At 39.0% G+C, this 20,598-nt stretch overlaps 1 protein-coding gene across 3 annotated transcripts in view; it reads right to left on the reverse strand.

Annotated features, from left to right (window-relative positions):
- Positions 1 to 9,234: 9,234 nt before the first annotated feature.
- The window catches only part of SESN3 (sestrin 3), a 91,990-nt gene continuing 80,626 nt past the window's right edge, over positions 9,235 to 20,598 (reverse strand). For all 3 annotated transcript variants that reach the window (XM_008262422.4, XM_002708621.5, XM_051850003.2), the window contains 2 exons: positions 18,991 to 19,135; positions 9,235 to 17,081 (listed from right to left, as the gene is read on the reverse strand). In XM_008262422.4, coding sequence (XP_008260644.1) covers positions 16,995 to 17,081; positions 18,991 to 19,135 — 232 coding nt within the window. In that variant the 3' untranslated portion in view covers positions 9,235 to 16,994. The remainder of the gene's footprint in view (positions 17,082 to 18,990; positions 19,136 to 20,598) is intronic.

The raw sequence follows: 20,598 nt of genomic DNA on the forward strand, positions 1-20,598 counted from the left end.
GGGCCGTGTTTCACTGTCTTCCCGGGTGTATTAGTAGGAAGCTGGATTGGAAGTCAGGATTCAAACCGGTGCCCTGATATGGGATGCTGGCATCGCAAGTGGTAGCTTACAACACTGCACCACAATGCCAGCCCTTTGGATTCCTTCTTCTTTTCTCATTTTTTCATTATTCTTCTGTGGTGTGTATCTGAGTTGAAGTTCATTAACATTCAGAGCTAGGAAACTCTTCTTATAATCTATTTTCCCTCAAAGTCTGACCAAATGTTCCCTTGTTACTCCAGATGTTTTTTTTTAAAGGTTTATTTATTTATTTGAAAGGCAGAGATAGAGAGGAGAGAGAGATAGAGGTACAGAGAGAGGAGAGAGAGAGAGAGAGAGGTGCAGAGAGGAGAGAGAGAGAGAGCACTTCCATCCAATGGTTCATTCCCCAAATGGCAGGGGCTGGGCCAGGTTGAAGCCAGCAGCCAAGAGTTTTAACTGGGTCTTCCACATGGGTGCAGGAGCCCAAGAACTTGGGCCATCTTCCACTGCTTTCCCAGGCGCATTAAGATTGGAAGTGGGACAGCAGGGCACCCATATAGGATGCCGGCACTGCACGCAGAGGCTTTACCACTATATCACAGCACTGCCCCCCCCACCCACAGATGCTTTTTAAAAATGGAGGCTCCTCCTTGGCCCACATCTACCAGATCAGAACCTGTTCACACCCCTGCCCCCAAGTTCCTTGGTGTTTTAGTTTGGGGTCTCTGAGAAATGATACGATATAATCTAGAGATAGAAGAGAAGGGGTTGATGAGGGGAATTGGCTCACTTGATTATGTAGGCTAAGAAGTCCCATGATAGGCCCCCTGCAAGCTGGAGAACCAAGGAAACCAGTAATATGACTCAGCTCAACACCCAAGGCCTCAGAACTAACAAAGCCAACGATGTCATTCTCAGTCCGAAGCTGAATCCCCAGTACCCGGAGGATCACTGGTGCAAGTCCCAGAGCACAAAGACTGAGAAAGCTGGAGTTCTGATGTCCAGGGGCGAGAGAAGGAGGGTGTTTCAGCGCTCAAAAAGAAAGCAAGAATTCACCCTTCCTCCATCGTTTTCTTTTATCCAGGCTCACAGCTGATTGAAAGGTGTCTGCCTGCATTAAGGGAGGATCTTACCCACTTAGTCCACTAAGTCAAATGTCAACTTCCTCCCAGAAATGCCCTCACAGACACACCTGGGGCAGCCTCTCATTCCAATACAGTGCTGAGCCACCTGGGTAGCCCTTTCAGCAGAAGGGAGACAGCTATGTACACAGACACTTTGAGTAATGAATATACTTTGTCAGCTATTTGGGTGACCTTTGATCCAGTCATGTTGACACCCAAAATCAACCATCACAGTGATTCTTCTATTCTAAAATTTGAGACTTCCTACCCTAAACCTGTTATGGGTATAGGTACAGTCATGCATGGGACAGGAATATTGAGGATAAACATGTAAGAACAACCTTAACAGGAACATGGTATATTTCCACTCAACAAAGATGGACTTTCTGAGGACTGAGATGAACAAAACGTTCATTATTATGTCAACTACATTGACTCTGGTTGAGAGATGTAAGTGAACATCCCTACAACTACTTAAGGGTATTCTTTAAAGACTGTGATATCAGGAAGAAATTTCCCAATTCACATTCTCTATAAATGAGAGTGCTGGCCTCCTCTAGCATTTACATGATTTCAGTTATCTCCAAGAATGTTATCTACAAGTTAGCCAGCTACAAGGATTTTGTGTAACACATAGCCAGAAAACCTCAGTGGTGCACAACAATACATACTGAGTTTTGCACATGAGTTGGTGGGCTGGCTGGCCGGGTGATTCTGTTGATCTCATTTAATACTTGGCTTGACAGGGCACCTTCGTGAGGTTGCAGTCAGTTGTAGGTAGGTTAGTTGACTCGACTGGCCTTAGATGGGCTTTCTCATTTGTCTGAGAACTTGGCCAGAGCATCTAGAACAAACTGTTTGCTCCAGGTGACTCATTCACCAGGGGCCTGGCCCAAGCATGGTGGGGTTTTGAGAGAGAGAAGGAGAGGGAGAGGGAGAGGGAGAGGGAGAGGGAGAGGGAGAGGGAGAGGAAGAAGGAGGAGGAGAAGAGAGAGAGAGAGAGAGAGAGAGAGAGAGAGAGAAACATACAAAGTCTCTGAAAGCCTAGATCTGAAACTTATATAATGCCAATTCTGCACCATATTGGCCAACCCAAGTCACAAGATAAGACCTGAATCGAGGAAATGGAGAAAATGGACTCTACCTCTTGTTGAGACAAACTGTAAAGTCATACTACAAAGAGTTTGGATGCATGTAGTACATTAATTAGGACTATTGATTCAAGTAATCAACTGCATTCACTACCTAAACTCTGTCTGTTAAAGTAATATAGTGTTAGAACATATACAGTTCTGAAGGCTATCGTGTTGGTCCTGAGCATACATCAGAAAGCAAGGCCTTGTGTGTCAAGAGTTTACTCTGCCAGGCATGGCCAGTGGCCAACATCAAGGAAAATGTGCAAAAGTTTTCAGGAAGTTAACAGTGGATATTTGCCTAGCAGTTACAACACTCATGTCCCACATTGGAGTTCAGGGTTCAATGCCCAGCTCCAGCTTCTGACTCCAGCTTCCTGCTAATGCAGACCTTGGGGACAGCAGGTGAAGGTTAGACTGAGCATTGTCTGTCCAGCCAGCCAGTCATCAGGTTCCTGTCACCCGTGTGAGAGGCTGGGATTGTGTTCTGGCTCCTGCCTTTGGTCCCCCAGCTATTTCAGGCATTTGTTTGGGTGACTTCTCTATCTCTGCCTTTCAAATAAATAGATGGATGGATGGATGGATGGATGGATAGATAGATAGATAGATAGATAGATACAGTTTTTTAAAGGTCAGATCCTGATCCTATGGTCGATATTTAAAAAGGGAGAGAGGGAGAGAGAAAGAGAGAGAGAGTATTCAGAAAATCATTTGAGATACTCAGAAACTTGTCCAAAGCCCACAGAAGGCAGTGCAATCACCTTGAAGATCCTGTTTCTGTGCTGTGCAGAAATTCTAGTCAGGCTCCGGTTGTCAAGGAGATGCTGTTGTGTTGAAGTGGGACACATCATTGTGCTAAAGACCCAGGAAAATGGCTCCACTATGAATCGGCCTCAACTTCGGTTTCACCTATTTTCCAAATGAATGAATACACATATTTTTGCTTATTACCGGTTAGGCCCTGCAGTCTGACCAACTTCATCTTCTAACCTGATGTTGCACATATGAGCCGTCCACACCACCCACTGGCTGTTTGTCCCTCCATCCCTTCCACCTACATCATAATGTTCCTCAGTCTGTTAATCCAAATCTTAGCTATCCTGTGTTTGCTTAAATATTACTTGTTTTAGAAACCTTCACTGACAGCAACCAACAAAAGTGCACTATATTCTTCTTTATGTGGTGTAAAAGAAAAAGAATAGCAATTAAAATCAGACAAATCCAAGAACAGTTCTACTATACACAAAGTTAGACTTTGGACAAAGTGCTAAATCTTGCCAAGTCTCTTTTTTTTTTTTAAGATTTATTTTATTTATTTGAAATACAGAATTACAGAGAGAGAGGGAGATACACAGAAAGAGATTTTCCAATTGCTGGTTCACCCTCCAGATGGCTGCAATAGCTGGGGCTGGGGCAGGCCAAAGCCAGGAGACAGTAGCATCTTCCGGGTCTCCCACGTGGGTGGCAGGGGCTCAAGAGCTTGGGCAATGCTCTGCTGCTTTCCCAGGCACATTAGCAGGGAGCTGGATCAGAAGCAGGGCAGCTGGGATTTGAACTAGTGCCCATACCGGCATTCTGGGCTGTGGTTTAACCAAGTATGCCATAACACCAGCCCAAGCCTCTTTTTCTTAACTTTCTAAAATGAGGATATCTATCTGCATGATTAGTATCATGAAATAGTGTGCAAGATTTAAATTTGTTTACATTTAGAAGTTTCTTAAAAATGATGGCTATTTTATAACCCTATTATTTTCTATTTTGTGTGATATCCAATCAATGCCTTTTTTTTTTTTTAATACATATCCCCCTTCTTAAAGACAATGGGATATATTACTGTCCTCTGCACTTGAGGAAATTAAGGCAACTTAATTTCCACAAAATTAAATAACTTGTTTAAGAACAGATAGTTGCAATAGTGGAGTCAAGATTTGAATTTATTCTAGGATCCACTTTCTAATCCACTTATCTGTACTGCCCTGTCTTATCCTGCACTCAGAAATAAAACAAGACCCAAGTTTATTTGAGATCAAGGGAGAAGGAGTGGAAGACAAGGGAGTGATACAGGAAAGCAGTGAAAACCAATTGACTTGGACCAGTACTCAATCCCATCAGGTCCTCTGAGTGGGATGAAAAACAGGAAGCACTGGTCACAACTGATTAGTGTTAACTCCTTGCATTTCTGGTTGCTTGTGCCTCGTGGGAAGGTAGTTCCCTCTGGGTTCCTATCACAAGCTCTCAGGGAAGTCCCAGTGCAGGAGGCCAAAAGTAAGCAGTCCAGGGTCACATGAGCTGTACCTGTGAAATCTGGCCAAAGCCTGCAGAAATTAGTTTGAGGAACATTATGATGTAGGTGGAAGGGATGGAGGGACAAACAGCCAGTGGGTTTTGTGGACGGCTCATATGTGCAACATCAGGTTAGAAGATGAAGTTGGTCAGACTGCAGGGCCTAACCGGTAATAAGCAAAAATATGTGTATTTATTCATTTGGAAAATAGGTGAAACCGAAGTTGAGGCCGATTCATAGTGGAGCCATTTTCCTGGGTCTTTAGCACAATGATGCGTCCCACTTCAACACAACAGCATCTCCTTGACAACCGGAGCCTGACTAGAATTTCTGCACAGCACAGAAACAGGATCTTCAAGGTGATTGCACTGCCTTCTGTGGGCTTTGGACAAGTTTCTGAGTATCTCAAATGATTTTCTGAATACTCTCTCTCTCTCTCTTTCTCTCTCCCTCTCTCCCTTTTTAAATATCGACCATAGGATCAGGATCTGACCTTTAAAAAACTGTATCTATCTATCTATCTATCTATCTATCTATCTATCTATCTATCCATCCATCCATCCATCCATCCATTTATCTGAAAGGCAGAGATAGAGAAGTTGCCCAAACAAATGCCTGAAATAGCTGGGGGACCAAAGGCAGGAGCCAGAACACAATCCCGGCCTCTCACACGGGTGACAGGAACCTGACGACTGGCTGGGCTGGACAGACAATGCTCAGTCTAACCTTCACCTGCTGTCCCCAAGGTCTGCATTAGCAGGAAGCTGGAGTCAGAAGCTGGAGCTGGGCATTGAACCCTGGAACTCCAATGTGGGACATGAGTGTTGTAACTGCTAGGCAAATATCCACTGTTAACTTCCTGAAAACTTTTGCACATTTTCCTTGATGTTGGCCACTGGCCATGCCTGGCAGAGTAAACTCTTGCTTTCCCACACTATTTCAGGCATTTTGGGGTACTCTCTGTGTTTTTTTTTTTTTTTTTTTTTTTTTTTTAAAGATCCTGATTCTATAATGGACATTAAGAGCGGGAAGGATGGCCGGCGCCGCGGCTCACTAGGCTAATCCTCCGCCTAGCGGCGCCGGCACACCGGGTTCTAGTCCCGGTCAGGGCGCCGGATTCTGTCCCGGTTGCCCCTCTTCCAGGCCAGCCCTCTGCTGTGGCCAGGGAGTGCAGTGGAGGATGGCCCAAGTGCTTGGGCTCTGCACCCCATGGGAGACCAGGAAAAGCACCTGGCTCCTGGCTCCTGCCATCGGATCAGCGCGGTGCGCCGGCCACAGCGCGCCGGCCGCGGCGGCCATTGGAGGGTGAACCAACGGCAAAGGAAGACCTTTCTCTCTGTCTCTCTCACTGTCCACTCTGCCTGTCAAAAAAAAAAAAAAAATTAAAAATTAAAAAAAAAAAAAAAAAGAGCGGGAAGGAGAGGCAGAGGGAGAAGAGAGAGAAAGTATTCAGGAAATGATTTAAGATATTCAGAAACTTGGTTCACGAAACACCAGTGCAGTAGGGATGAATCAAGGTGATTTAGGGTGCATCATACAAGAGGTGGTCATTACATGATTTTAGGCAAATAAAAGAAAAATTCAATGGGCTTTGAAAGATGAAGGATTTATTTATGTTAATTTAGGAGGTGGCCAATTCATGAAGAAGAATTAAAAATCCATGCCTCAAATTCTCTTTCTTAGGGTTTGATGATGGAAAGGTTTGGGTTCATCACTGTTCTGAAACATGTCACGTATGGGAGACTGATTTTCTTTTCAACTGATTAAAAAAAAAAAAAAAGAAAGAAAGCCAATGGCAGAAAGTGACATACATTGGAGATTCTGACTTGAATTCATAACTTTCACCATCTGGTAGAGTGGTCCTAAAAATAAAAATGCAACACAGTTTTAAGCTTTACTGAATCTACTTTAGGATTAGGCTCAATCTATTTATTAAAATTAAAAAACTTATAAGTTGGCCAAAGAGGAAATTTATCTAACCCCTTGTCTGAAGTGTGGATTACCCTTTTACTGTTTAGTGAAACATGGCGTGGTCACTGATATTACTAAGCAAGACATAAGCTGAATTAAGGTAAGAGAAGATAAAAGACTGGAGTTCAGATCTCCGCTGTGCCAGTTCTCTAAGACTCCATTTCCTCGTCTGTGAAATGAAGATATCAAATATTTTATGTTATTATGAAATTTTTAAAGATTTATTTATTTGAATGACAGTTACAGAGAGAGGTCTTTCATCCGCTGGTTCACTCCCCAAATGGCTGCAATGGCCAGAGCTGAGCAGATCAGAAGCTAGGAACCAGAAGCTGCTTCCGGGTTTCCCACACAGGTGCAGGGGCCTCCTCCACTGCTTTCCCAACTGGATCAGAAGTGGGGCATCTGAGACTCGAACTGGCATCCATATGGGATGCCAGTGCTGCAGGCTGGGGCTTTAACCCATGGTGCCATAGCGCCAGCCCCTATTTGTGAGTATTAAATTAAATCATTTATGTGAAAGGAAAACACACACACACTTAAACATGGAGTTTTATTTTACTTTAAAAATGGTTCAAAGTTTTTAAGAGATTGATAAAGAGCTGGTATCAGAACGGTGGATTTTGATGGCCGGCGCCGTGGCTCACTTGGTTAATCCTCCGCCTGCGGTGCTGAAATCCCATATGGGTGCAGGGTTCTAGTCCTAGTTGCTCCTCTTCCAGTCCAGCTCTCTACTGTGGCCTGGGAGGGCAGTGGAGGATGGCCCAAGTGTTTGGGCCCCTGTACCCATGTGGGAGACCAGGGGGAAGTGCCTGGCTCCTGGATTTGGATCGGTGCAGCGCCGGCCATAACAGCCATTTAGGGGGTGAACCAATGGAAGGAAGACCTTTCTCTCTGTCTCTCTCTCACTGTCTATCTGTCAAATAAATTTAAAAAAAGAAAAAAGAAAGGTGGATTTTGAATTGGGAGAGAAGCTGTGGAAAGTCTGTGCTGTTGGCTGAGTTTAGTCTGATTTGTCCTGTCCTTTATCTCCCCGCTCTGCCCCGTCAGTGGCTGAATACTGTTGAAAGAAACTCTAATCAGCCAGGAGCTCGGTTATTGTTGTTGTTGGGTCTTTTTCTTCTTTTTTTTTTTCCTCATCTCCCATTATAGCTGAACACAGGGTACAAAGGAAAGAGTTCTTAGGTTTGAATTTTTATGAAGTGAATTAAGAGAAATGTGAAGTTAGGACTTCTGCTGGAAAACCTTCCATAACAGACTTTACACAACACTTACTGTTTTCCCAAGGCCCATTTTACATTTCTACTTTGAAATCTTACTATCACTTCACATTACAAATGCATAATCTTCCCCTTTCTATTTTATTTCCATTAACAACACTATTCTCTCGGCTTTCTCTTTTATCCAAACTCAGTACCATATTGTGTATTTCAGATACATTAGTATATTCACCTAATTTTCAAACATTTCAATTAAGTATTACTTCCCCAGACAGTGGCTTAGAAATCAAGGCTCAGAGAGATTAGATTACTTCTAAGATCACAAAGCTAGTAGGAAGTGAAAAAGAGAGACATTTGAAAATAGTCCCTAACCATATGCTTAATTCCCGTTTCCCCATTCTAATTACTATTGGTCAACAAAAGGTGATAAAAATAATTTGTCTCTGCTCAAGCTGACTTACCTCAAACGGTAGAGTTAGAAACATACCAGGGGATTCCAATTCAATCCCATCAAGGTGGCATGTACCAATGCCATCTCACTAGTTCCAGTGACCAATTTCTGTTCACAATTGATCATAATGATAGGACTAAGAACCAAAGGGATCACATAAACAAGAATAGTGTCTGCAAATACTAGCTGATAGAATAAAAAAGGGAGAGAATGATCCAACATGTGAAGTGGGATACACAGCAGGCTCATAGAATGGCAGATGTCCTAAGCAGCACTCTGGCCTCAGAATCAGCCCTTAAGGCATGCAGATCTGGCTGAAAAGCCCATGAGAGTATTTCAGGCACGGAAAGCCAAGACACTCTGGGGGAAAAAAAAAAAAAAACCTAAATGAAAGATCTCTGCAAGTGAGATCCCAGTGGAAAGAACAGGTCATCAAAGAAGGAGGTACCTTTCTCTGAAGGGAGGAGAGAACTTCCACTTTGACCATGGCCTTGTCTAAAAATTATCAGAGTCAGTGAACTCAGGGGGCTTCCATAGCCTTGGCAGCTCATGACAAGAGCCTAGGGTGATTACTGATGCCATAAACAAGAGTGTCAATTTGTTAAGTCAACAACAGGAGTCACTGTGCACTTACTCCTCATGTAGGATCTTTGTCCTTAGTGTGCTGTACATTGAGATTATAATATTTTGATATGATATTTATTTTATATTTATTATTATAAGAATTTTAATAATTTAGATATTTTAGAATATTTAATATTTTATATTTATTATGTTCATTATTATAAAAATAAAATCTTTTTATTAAAAAAGGTAACAATTACTACATCTTACTCAATTTACACTACCACAATACATAGTTAGCGATTATAAGAAATATCAAAAGAAAGATGTGGGTTAGGAAAAAATTAGGGAAAATAGTGATTCTTACAATTCCGATATCTTCTGAAAGCATGCCTCAATAATCAAGCAGAAACTAACCTAGGCAAGAATGCTACACCAGTGTAAACAAATGAATCACACAAACAATTGATGAGGCTCGGTTTTGCCAATTTTATTGAACCAATAAAATTCCTACTAAGAACAATGAAATAAATTTCTGCAAGTATAAATGTGATACAGTTTAACAAAACCCATTGTTCTGTACCTATAAATAGATTTTCAAAATGTCATAAAAAGTGCAGTTATGAATTGTTGTTAACATGTTAATACACACAGTTCCTTTATTTCAAATGTGTTTGTCTTGACTCACTAACAGTTCCTTCTGCATCTGTTCAAATAATATTACCCAACCCTCCAAAAAAAAAAACAAGAGGCATTAAAGCACTAGAATATTACACATAAACTGATCCAGTCAGGTCAGCTTTAGTCAGAATTGTAAAATCAGCAACATAAGAAAAATAAAACCTAGTTATACATACAAAAAGCTTTCATGGGTTCTGTAAGCTCCTTAACTGCTGACTCATGTGGAGGGCATCAAGAATTGAAGAGGCTTATATGGTTAACTACTTCAGACTATAGCTACAGCAGGGTCTGGTTTGCCAGAACAAGTTTAAAGTGGCTGTTTATTAAGTTTCCTATTTTCAGAATTGAAACTATAAATATAAGACCATATTTTGACACTGAAACTTGTGTGAATCCTAAATTGCATCAATGATCTATTTGATAAAAGCTTATTCTAATTTAAAATCTTATAGAGTAAGAGACTGATATATATAGCAGTCTTAAAGATCACGTCATCTGCCTTACATTAGTCCAAAGTCACGTGCTTCGTAAAAACAGTTACAGTAACAAAGCACAGGACTACAAAGGCAAAACATCACAGCTTCTGATTACATTGAATAAAAAGTACCAAAGAACGCAAAAGATAATTCTGTATTAATACTGATGAATTAAAGAACTATAATAGACATTTCACAGCATGCTACATATATCGCTCACAACTTAAGGGTAAAATGATGTCTAAAAGTGAAATTCAAGAAGTTGGCAATCTGATTTCATGTGCAATTCAGCTACAAAGTCTTAATATATACATTCATCATGTAGCTGCCTGCAAAATCAGGATTAAAAAACAAACAAACAAGTTTTCAAGTTCAAATCCTATTTCATAAGTTAAAGGATACATCCAGTTCTTCCATGACCAGGAAAGTTATTTTCAGGTTCAAAGGAGCTAATGTGAGTAGCAAGGACATGTTCCAAGTTGACCTGACAGGGTTCTTCTCACCTTGATCAGACTGTGCATGCACATGTGCCTAGTCTATTAGCATTGAGAAGTTTGCCAAATTGGCTTGTGGTTTGCTTTCCATGTTTATGTTATTTCAGGTTGAATAGAGTTAAGTGTGGTGAGAAAGAGGAAGGGGAAAATCTTAATTTCTCTTTAGAAAAGATGTGAATGCAAAGGAAATATTTGCACTAGAGTTTAGAATCACTTTCCTTGGCAAACAGGGTGTCATTTAACTTTTAACTTTTAATTTAGAGAACCCGAGGAAATCAGAAAGGAAAAAAAAATTTCACTACATTACAAAGGAAATTTCTTGGCCACCCAACTGATATTTTTCTTTTACTTTTTAATCCTTCTTTATCAGACTTGGGAGAGCTACTCAAAATTTTGCAAAAACTGGTTAATATAAGAAAGAAGTATAATTAACTTTACTCTGTACCATAATGTCTGTACGTCACTGATCAGGATTCATGAACACTATTTTAACATTAAAGACCAGAGATTCTCTTTCCCTCTTAGATATTCTTTCTGTAGAAATTATACATTCATTTTTTAAAAGAGGTTAATTTGAGGGGTGCAAGAAAATAGACTGTTTTAGCAAAAATTTACATACCAAAAATTATACTTATCATATTTAGATATACTAATGTTTGATGTTGTCCTAAGAACTGTAACATGGGACATTTGTTCTAAAGGCTATTTTATGGTGTATACTGCATTATTTCATAGATTCCCACAGCATTCAAAAGAATCAGGTATTCATTCTCTTTTTCTCTCTACATTATTTTCTTTTTCAATTCTGTACTTCTACTGGGTACAGTCATAATTAGGTTAAAGCTATAATGAACACTTCATGACACACAATTTAATAAAAAGCCATCCCTTCAGTGTCCATTAAGTCTCCTTTCTTAACTAGGCCACCGATTTACTCCTGGGCCCTTAAAGGCATTTGTTGGACACTGCTGTCATGTTGGGTTGTTCAAGAACGAAATGGAAAACATCCGAATACTACCATATATCATAATAATCTGTACTTTTTTAAACAAGGTGGTTCAGATGCAAGTCAGATAACCGCCTACAGATACAGATGGCCCGTGTTAGAAACCTGACATTCTTTTACATCTTGACCACCACCATGTGCACACGGGTGGGAGAGGAGCGGCTGTGCCTTTGCCCTCTGCACCCTCCTGCTTCCTTAGTGATACTTTCTGGACACACCTGAAGTGCAGCTAGGGGAACAAAGACTACAAAGTCAATGCATTCCCTTCTTTTCATCCCATAGAACATTTCCCCTCATGTGAATAGGACAGCAATGAGGGTTAGAGGCTTGGTCTAACACAGGTAAGTCTGGTCAAACCCTTATATTCTCAATTTTGTGATATTTTATCTCTATTATAAATTAAATGGGCTTTTGTGATCTAGTCTGACCATCTGAATGTCCTATTAGAAATGTGTTTCAAGGCCCAAGCAATACCAACAAAACAAATGTCTGAAACACCACTTGGTTTGTATGCCAGATAGTTCCTGTTCCACTGCAAGGATACAGGTCAACCTGGATCACAAGAGAATTTTAACTCTACATTCAAATAACTTGGACTAACACCAGTATTCGTTAACCTAATATAGATTCAAGTTAAGATGGCAATTCAATCACTTTAAAATCCTGCAAACTGCTAAATTCTGCATGGTAGAAATAGTTCAATTTCTGTATCATGTATAAATATAAAGATTCCTACTTTGATAGAAGGCAAAAGTCTTTTATGATTTATTTAAAATATGGAAGTAGTATTACTGAACAACGGAGAGTGAATCCATGAAAAGGTTGGATACTCTGAATTTATAGGCTCTTTGGGGATGAGGTAGAGGAGAGCAAGACATTTTGGCAGCTGGGAAAGGGGAGAACAACATGGGCTGCACAAGATTACACTTGATGCTATGTCACATCTAGTAAGGTGTCTAGGGCAAAGGTTAGTCACAATGTGTACAGCTACATTGGTTAAGGGATGGAGAGGGAGATGGGACAGAACCATATTCTTAATGGATGGAGCAAAAGTAACTCAGAAAATGCTGGTGACTTTCAGCAGGTGGCTGGTGATATTTGATTTGGATTGTGAAAGGTGTTCAGACCCAGACGGGCTGAAGGAAGGGGAGGAGAGTGCATATGTAGAGGTTGAGGCACTTCGAGGAAGAGAAAGCAGGCCGGAAAGGGTGGGCTGGTTGCAGGTAGGAGCTCCCTTGCGGGAAATGTTTCCTTCATGTTAGAAGGTACCATGCTGAGGACAGCCAGACTCTGCTGGATGTCCCATGTGTTCTGTAAAAGCTTTTCCTTCCTCACAGGGCTCTGCCTTGACATAAACCTCTCTACCTCTATGATCCATTTTACCCCAGCTCCTTTTGTTCTAGGTCTCACCTGAGCAGACATTGCTAACTAAGCCGAATTCGCAGTGAAATAGATTCCACACGCAGGTGGGCATTTAAGTCTGTTGACTGAGATAAACATATTCATATTACAGTACTGCTCTGAGGAAAGACTTCCTAATTTGATGCTCAGTCTCCAGAGGGATGTAATAGGGAAACACAGTTTATGACCACGGCCACCAAGGATAGATTCTGGCTTAACACAAATTATGTAACTTAAACTTGATCTGAACAGAAGAGCCACAAGTCTTTCAGTTTGCTATTAAATGGTATTCACAAAATTTCATATACTATTTATATACTCTGTGCAAGACCAACTCTTTGTTTAAAAGGAAAAAAAAATGTCCTATGAGATAAAGAGAAGTGAATAAGGTCTTGCTTTCCAGAAAAACAATTCAGAATGTCTTAAAAAACAACATTAAAACAAACGGAAAAGCTTATTTTACTATCACAGCGCAAATCATTTTTATAACTTGCACTGAAATTTGTTGCTTTCCCTGATAAATTGTCCATATAGTTTAAAATAATCTTACCTTCATGTGTGCATGTACTTTTCACTAAATACAGTGAACTATTTTAAGTACAGATCTGTAATTATTCATTGAAAATTTTAATTTGCTGCAGCATAAAAATTCAAGATTTTAGATCAAAAGAACTTCATAAGCTAGAAAGGAAGAAGTTGCTTTGGAATAAAATTAATTCGCTTTCAGAGGCATTTAAGATCTTCATGAGACATAATAATACAACTAAAATAGGGGCTCTGGTTCAAATTTTATATGATTTTGATATAAAATTTAACATTGAGTCTTCTGTCTCCAAAAATAGCCCTGTGTTGCTCTGACACTATTAAAAACCATAGTTAAAGGCCAAGGCCATACCCTAGATTCCATGTTAGCCGTCTTTTTAAAAAGTACCCCAATGGGACAAATCTTCCTGAAGCTAAGACAATGAACTGAGTTCAAAAAGGTAAAGATAATAACCAGTCCAGTCTCAAAAGCCTCATCTCCCCTAGTTATCACGAGTTCACCCAAGGAAGTCTACTCTGAAGAGTCCAATGAGGCACCAGCCTGGCCACTCCCACTGTCAAGTGGGCTAAAGGACAGATTTACTTTCAGATGGAAGGGTATTTCCATATTTCTTAAGGTGATTTGAGAAATTAAGAATTATCACTGAAGCTGGAAAACTTGAAATTCTAAAGTAAACAGACATTATTCAAGCATATCCACTAGTGGATTGTTAGACTAATTTCAACATAATAAGCAAGGAATTAAAGAATTCACATTCACATGTGCTTTTTTTTCATGCACACTTGCACATTTAAGTTTGGCACAATGTGAGCCCAAGGTGTAAATTACCATATTGTATAATCATATCAGTATACCAATTGAGCCAGATAATTCTTTTTTTAAAAATATCACATTTTAATATAAAAAGCTATAATATAAATTACTACATAGTAAATTCAATACTCTGAAAAAATACCACCCTGGAAAACCGCATCAGAATTTCAAGTCTGCATCAGATAAGGACTTAACAGCAAACTTGTGAAACGGCATTCACACCCGGATGCTGGGCATGCTGCATCTCGGAGGTGCTCTGGCACCTTCAAAAATCAGTCCCTCTAGGCTGGTTCACTGAGGTTCACAGAGATTGTTTTGTGTTTGATACTAGTTCCAAGTCAACTTATTTTCCTGATGATTGATGAGACATTTAATGCTGAGCTAAAAAGAAAATTTGGTAGAAAACAGATCTATTAAAGGCACTAATATTTCCATAACCCAAACTCCAACTACTTACATTTCTGGGGAAAAGAAAAATCAAAAACTAAGTGGCCATTTTAGTTTCTTAAACCTTGTTTCTCCTTTTGGTCTCAAGCTCATGTGGTGTTCTATGAGAATTTCTCCTCCTTTTCAATATGTATAAAAATCACTTTTCCTCCTGTAATACAGTTCACCTGCACAAAAATATAAGGCTATTAACTGAAAGGATTCTAGTTTTAAAAATGCAAGAACAAAAGACATCCTCAACTTGAAAGTTCTAAAGTTAGGGAATTCCCACACATACCTATGTTGCCATCTGTGTTTTGTCATTTTCCTAAATATTTTCTTTGTATTTAATACATATCTATATAAGGTGATATTTAATAAAATCAACACATGGCATATGCAATAAACAAAACGGAAGAGATCTGGCATGAGTTCTTCAAATAATCTTTTGAAATAAACCACCCTGTCTTCAAAAACATTAGTAATTTTTCCCTCACATGGAAGATTTCAAACAAGATCCTGGAATCCAAAAAATGCAAAACCACCTTATGTCAATAAGTTTACAGTCATCTTTGTTTCCTTATATGGAACAAAATATAAAGGAAAGAAATCTAATGTATTGTACCAGAAAAAGGTGATAAATGTAAAGGGGAAATGATCTAACAAAACACTAGTCCAAGATTCTTTATGAGAGAAAAAAGAAAGTCCTATATAACAGGATAGTAAGTCTAAAATGAAATATTTGTGGGAACTATAACAGAAAATTTTAACTATATTATTTACTATGAAATAATTGATTTTTTCAAAAAATTAACATACATCTGTAAAATTCAAGTCACCCTTAATTAACCAAAAAGTGTAGAAGCAGTGCAGTTGTGTCCTACTGGATAGTTGTAAGCATCTCTTTAGGCACTTCACTGGTTCATTAACGTAATACAAATTAAAGCTATAAACACATAATGTTGTGCTTTCTGAAGACAGTCTAATCAAGCAACATAAACCAATGCAAAAATGTGACTTTTTGGCTGCCTGTTCCTCCCCTACAACTTGATATCATTTTTTTAACCAGTTGTCCAAAGAGATTTTTCTTGGGGAAGGAAATGCTTTGGCATTATGAAAATAACATTGTTCAACCCCAGTAAGATAAAACTGAAAAAAAGCCTTGTGCAATAAAGAAATTTGAACAAAATTTCTTTATGGCTCTCTGTTTAAAAGGACACTTCTGCAGTGACACGACAGGGGCAAAGTTTAGTTGATTATTTTTTTGAACATATTGCACTCTTTTTGTTGTTGTTCCATCACATTAATGCATAGAAACACAATTTTTAACTTTGAATAATAAAACTGCTTAACCTATTATATGAAGAAAAGTCATGGGAAATCATTTCTAAAAGCCTAACAGGAAAAAAAAATAGGCATATTAACCTTCCTTTGCTTACTGCAATATAGAAAGAACTTTGAGAAAAGAAAAATGTGCAAAGAAAATTTTTGGTCAGTTTTGTATGGGAACAGGTTTATATGCGCCAACTAGATGAAGTGTAAGCAGCACTATGAGCACTGATTATTTAAGATGACTGAGGATAACTGTCAGTGATAGAAAGGATTGTACATAATTCCATTTTTAATATTTACATCTGATATGGAAACTGAAACTTCGGTTTTAGGAAAGAAAGAAAATAGGTGAAATTTGGCATTTCAGTAGCATGCTATAGAATCATCATGATTAATTTCACATTAAATTATGGACAATGGCTGTATCACATTTCATGTTATCGCCAATAGCAGTAAAAAAAAAAAAACTGAACAAATGAAAAAAACCAAACCAAACAAAACAAACAACAGTGCCTGACAAATAATCTTCTGGGGACACAAACATGTGTCCAGTGAGCAGCTTGGTTCAACGGCGCATGCTTTCTTCCACCAGATTTAGGACACAACGTGAAAATTTTAGAATGGCCAGAGAAGACCATTCCTTGCTGAATTCCAATATGTGAAAAACAATTGCTTGAACAGATTGTAAGCGCTTTTCCTTATTTTTTTTTTAAAGGGAAAGGAAAAAAAAATACACAAACACAAACCCAAAAGCGCTGAAGTTAAGCATTAACAAACCAGGTTCGTGATTTATGATCAGTATCCAAAAATCCAACTATAAACAATGCAAAGTAGTGCTCCTCAGTATTATTTTTGCAATTGTTAGTAATGTTAAGCATCAAGAAAAATAAAACACATCATTGCACATTACAGCCGCAAAAAAAGAAAAAAACAAAACGACTAAACTTTTGACACTAGAGAACTGAATAATTTTTGATGCTATATCACAAACAGCTTCTGATGTACATCTTATGTGAAAGGTCTTTGCACGCATATGACATTTCCCTGGCTGATACTTCAGGTTAAATGCCGAGTTATGGCACGAAGAGCATAAAGAAGTTCAGCTTGCATCCGGGCTTCCATTAAGAGTAGATTTACATGGACCTAGAAATGCAAATGTTTATCAGTTTAGTAACCATTATAAAAACTTCAGATTTTAATTTTTTTTTAATTCAGACATTTACAAAGGTTTTTTATGTGTATATAGACAACATACAAATACACATGCCTGGGCATGTTTATGTACGTATGTGATGTAACATTCGCACTTGCATTTGCAAAAAATGACTCTGCAAGCAATAAAAATGACTCATAATGTCTAAAACATTCCCATAATTTTGTTACACTATATGTTATGTAAAGTCAATCAACCTTTTGGACTATAAAATAAAACTAATTTATGAATTACAATTATCCTACAAATTACACTTTCTTCAAGTTGTCAATTTTTACATAGCTAGAAATTAGCCCTATATTTTTTTCTTTTCCTTTCTTCCTTCTTTCCTCCATCCCTCCTTCCCTCTCTCTTTCTCTCTTTCTTTGAAAGGCAGAAAGAGAGAAAGAGGGAGACAGAGAGAGAGAGCTCCCATTATCCACTGGTTCACTCCACAAATGCCTAGAATAGCTGGGGCTGGTCCAGGCTGAAATCAGAAGCCAGGAAATCAATCCAGTCTCCTAAGTTCAGGGCAGGGACTCAATTACCTGAGCCATCATCAATTTAACCTAGGGTGTACGTATGCAAGAAGCTAGAAATGGTAGTGGAGCTGGGTCTTGAACCCAGGCACCCTGATAATAGGATGTGGGCATTATAAGTGGCATAACTTCCTAGTCTACTTGGAAAATTCTAAATGAAAACCTGGTGCTCAAAGCAGTTCTTACTTAGTGTCTGATACTCACTAGGTAGGTAGAGCTCAATCAGACTCGTTTAGTCAAAACTGTGAAAGGGTACTTCTTTTAGGGATACTTCTCAGCTGACAGGTTACAATGAATACACACAAGTTTTCAAAAATTTACTATAAAGAAATGTGTTAGGATACATTTAGATTATTTCCAAATCTTTCTACAGGCTGAATGTACTATTGGATATATTCTGATAAGTAAAGAAAACTTTCAGATACAATCTGGAAAAGTAGCTAAATCTAGTGCAAACATATAAATACAACATAAAGATCCATCAAGAAGAGATGCTGTAGACAAAAGGAGTGTGATTGGCTCTAGGCCTCAAAAAAAAGAATCTGTTAGGAAGTAGGGTCATAACATTCTCTGCCAAGGTCACACAGTTAATTAGTGAATTTTAGGACCCTGAAAGGATTTTCTTATTCTCAACTTTGGAAACTGTGCTATAAAGATGATTTCTTGGACTTCATGGTTAAAAGATCTAGAACTTAAGCTCTGTACTTATACTATTAGGTTGATAAAGATTCTTAACTTTTATTAGGTTTTTGACTTAAACAATGATTCCTAAATATTTCATCCAGAGAAATATTCTTACATAACAATATATTTGTCTCAAGAATCCAGTATTATATTGTCAAAGTACTACATTACTAAACTGGAACAGGAAACTATTGTTCTAAAGGATTAAATTTAGTGGGTAGCATTAAATAATCTCTGGATATGTCTCTGGATCAAGATACAACTGTGCCTATAATAATATCTCAGAAGGTATACTTTTTGTAATAGTTAAAATAGTAGACAATTTTCACATGTATTTTGAAGATATCAATATTCAGATGTAATCTTTTAAAGGCTAAAGCTAAAATTTACTTTCTATACTATGTTGGACAAAGCTTATAATCAAAATTTAGTTAACAGTCAATAACAATATAGTCAATAACTAATAACTGGTAGCTAATAAACTTGAAATTAAAAATCATTTTAAAAAGATAGCTAGCTACATGGTGCCACTTCCATTTCAGGGGTCCTAATTTAATAATGCTTTCATGCATCATTTTTCATAATCATTATTTATTACACTGGACATTGGCAGACATCTTAGTAATGAGACACTGACCTTTTCTGAGTGCTTGAATTGCCGCCAGTAACTATCATACATGCGCTTTGTGGTTCTCTCAGGATAGCAGGTCACTGTCTTAATGTAAACCTTCAGGCTTCGTTCAAGTAATTGGTTAACTTCTCCATAATCATAGTCATCATACCTATGAGAAATGTGACAACAGCTTTTCAATGACAAATATTGAAAGCTTTAATTTCTGAAGTTGTGCTAAGAAACATTGATTGTCTAGTAATTGAATATCAAAAATTCATTAATTCATCCATCTAATAGCTGAGTACCTATTATGTGTCACATACCCTTCAAGGCACTGTGGACACACTAGTGAACAAAATAGACAAAAATCCCTGGGCTTATCAAGCTTAAATTCTACTGGGGAAAAAATAAAGAGGTAGACATAAAGTGTGTCAGCTGGCGACAACTGCTATGCAGAGGGAACGGGACTGTGGTCTTGGAGATGAGGAGTCGTGATTTTAAACAAGGTGGGCAGGAAGGTTTCTCTAAGAGCAAACACCAGAAGGTGAAGAAGGCGCAAGTGTCAAGGCCCTAAGGCGGGAGCCAGGCGTTTCAGGGAAGAAGAGTAATTATGTGTCAAATGTGTCTGAATGGTGAAATAATAAAATAAACCTCAGCACTGCAAGTAAACATATGGTGACCACTGGTACCCTCATTATGAGCAGCTCTGCTGTCATGGTAGGGGCAATAGACTATATATATATATATATATATATATTTTTTTTTTGACAGGCAGAGTGGACAGTGAGAGAGAGACAGAGAGAAAGGTCTTCCTTTGCCGTTGGTTCACCCTCCAATGGCCACCACGGCCGGCGCACTGCGCCGATCCAAAGGCAGGAGCCAGGTACTTATCCTGGTCTCCCATGGGGTGCAGGGCCCAAGCACTTGGGCCATCCTCTACTGCACTCCCTGGCCACAGCAGAGAGCTGGCCTGGAAGAGGGGCAACTGGGACAGAATCCAGTGCCCCGACCGGGACTAGAACTCGGTGTGCCGGCGCTGCAAGGCGGAGGATTAGCCTATTAAGCCGCAGCACCGACGCAATAGACTATATTGTAAGAGGTTCAAGAGAGAATGGAAGAAGAGAAAATGGTAGTAGTGGATACACAAAACCTTTTCAAAGAGATTTGTTTGGCATGGGAGCAGAAAAATGAGGTAGTAGAGGGAAAAGGAGGATGAAGATAAAGTTTTCTCTAAATGTGGCAGAAATAACAGCATATTTCCATACCGACAGGCAAGACTCAATACAGAAAATAAAGCTGATTCGGGAGGAGAAAAGAGGAAGCACTGCTAGAACAGAGACCTTCAGAAGATGAGAGAAGATGGGTCGTGCAGAAGTCCACAGGAGCACAGATAGTCCATCCATAGTAACAGAAGATACAGCAGAGTAAAAGGCACAGTTGCAGCCAGGTGGACAAACATGGTATCGGGAGCTTGTGGAATTTCTCTCCCAGCTAATTTTTTTTTTTTTTTTTTTGACAGGCAGAGTTAGAGAGACAGAGAGAAAGGTCTTCCTTTTCCGTTGGTTCACCCTCCAAATGGCCGCTACGGCCGGCACACCGCGCTGATCCAAAGCCAGGAGCCAGGTGCTTCCT

The sequence above is a fragment of the Oryctolagus cuniculus genome, chromosome 1 (assembly GCF_964237555.1).
Source record: "Oryctolagus cuniculus chromosome 1, mOryCun1.1, whole genome shotgun sequence".
Classification (NCBI taxonomy): Eukaryota; Metazoa; Chordata; class Mammalia; order Lagomorpha; family Leporidae; genus Oryctolagus; species Oryctolagus cuniculus.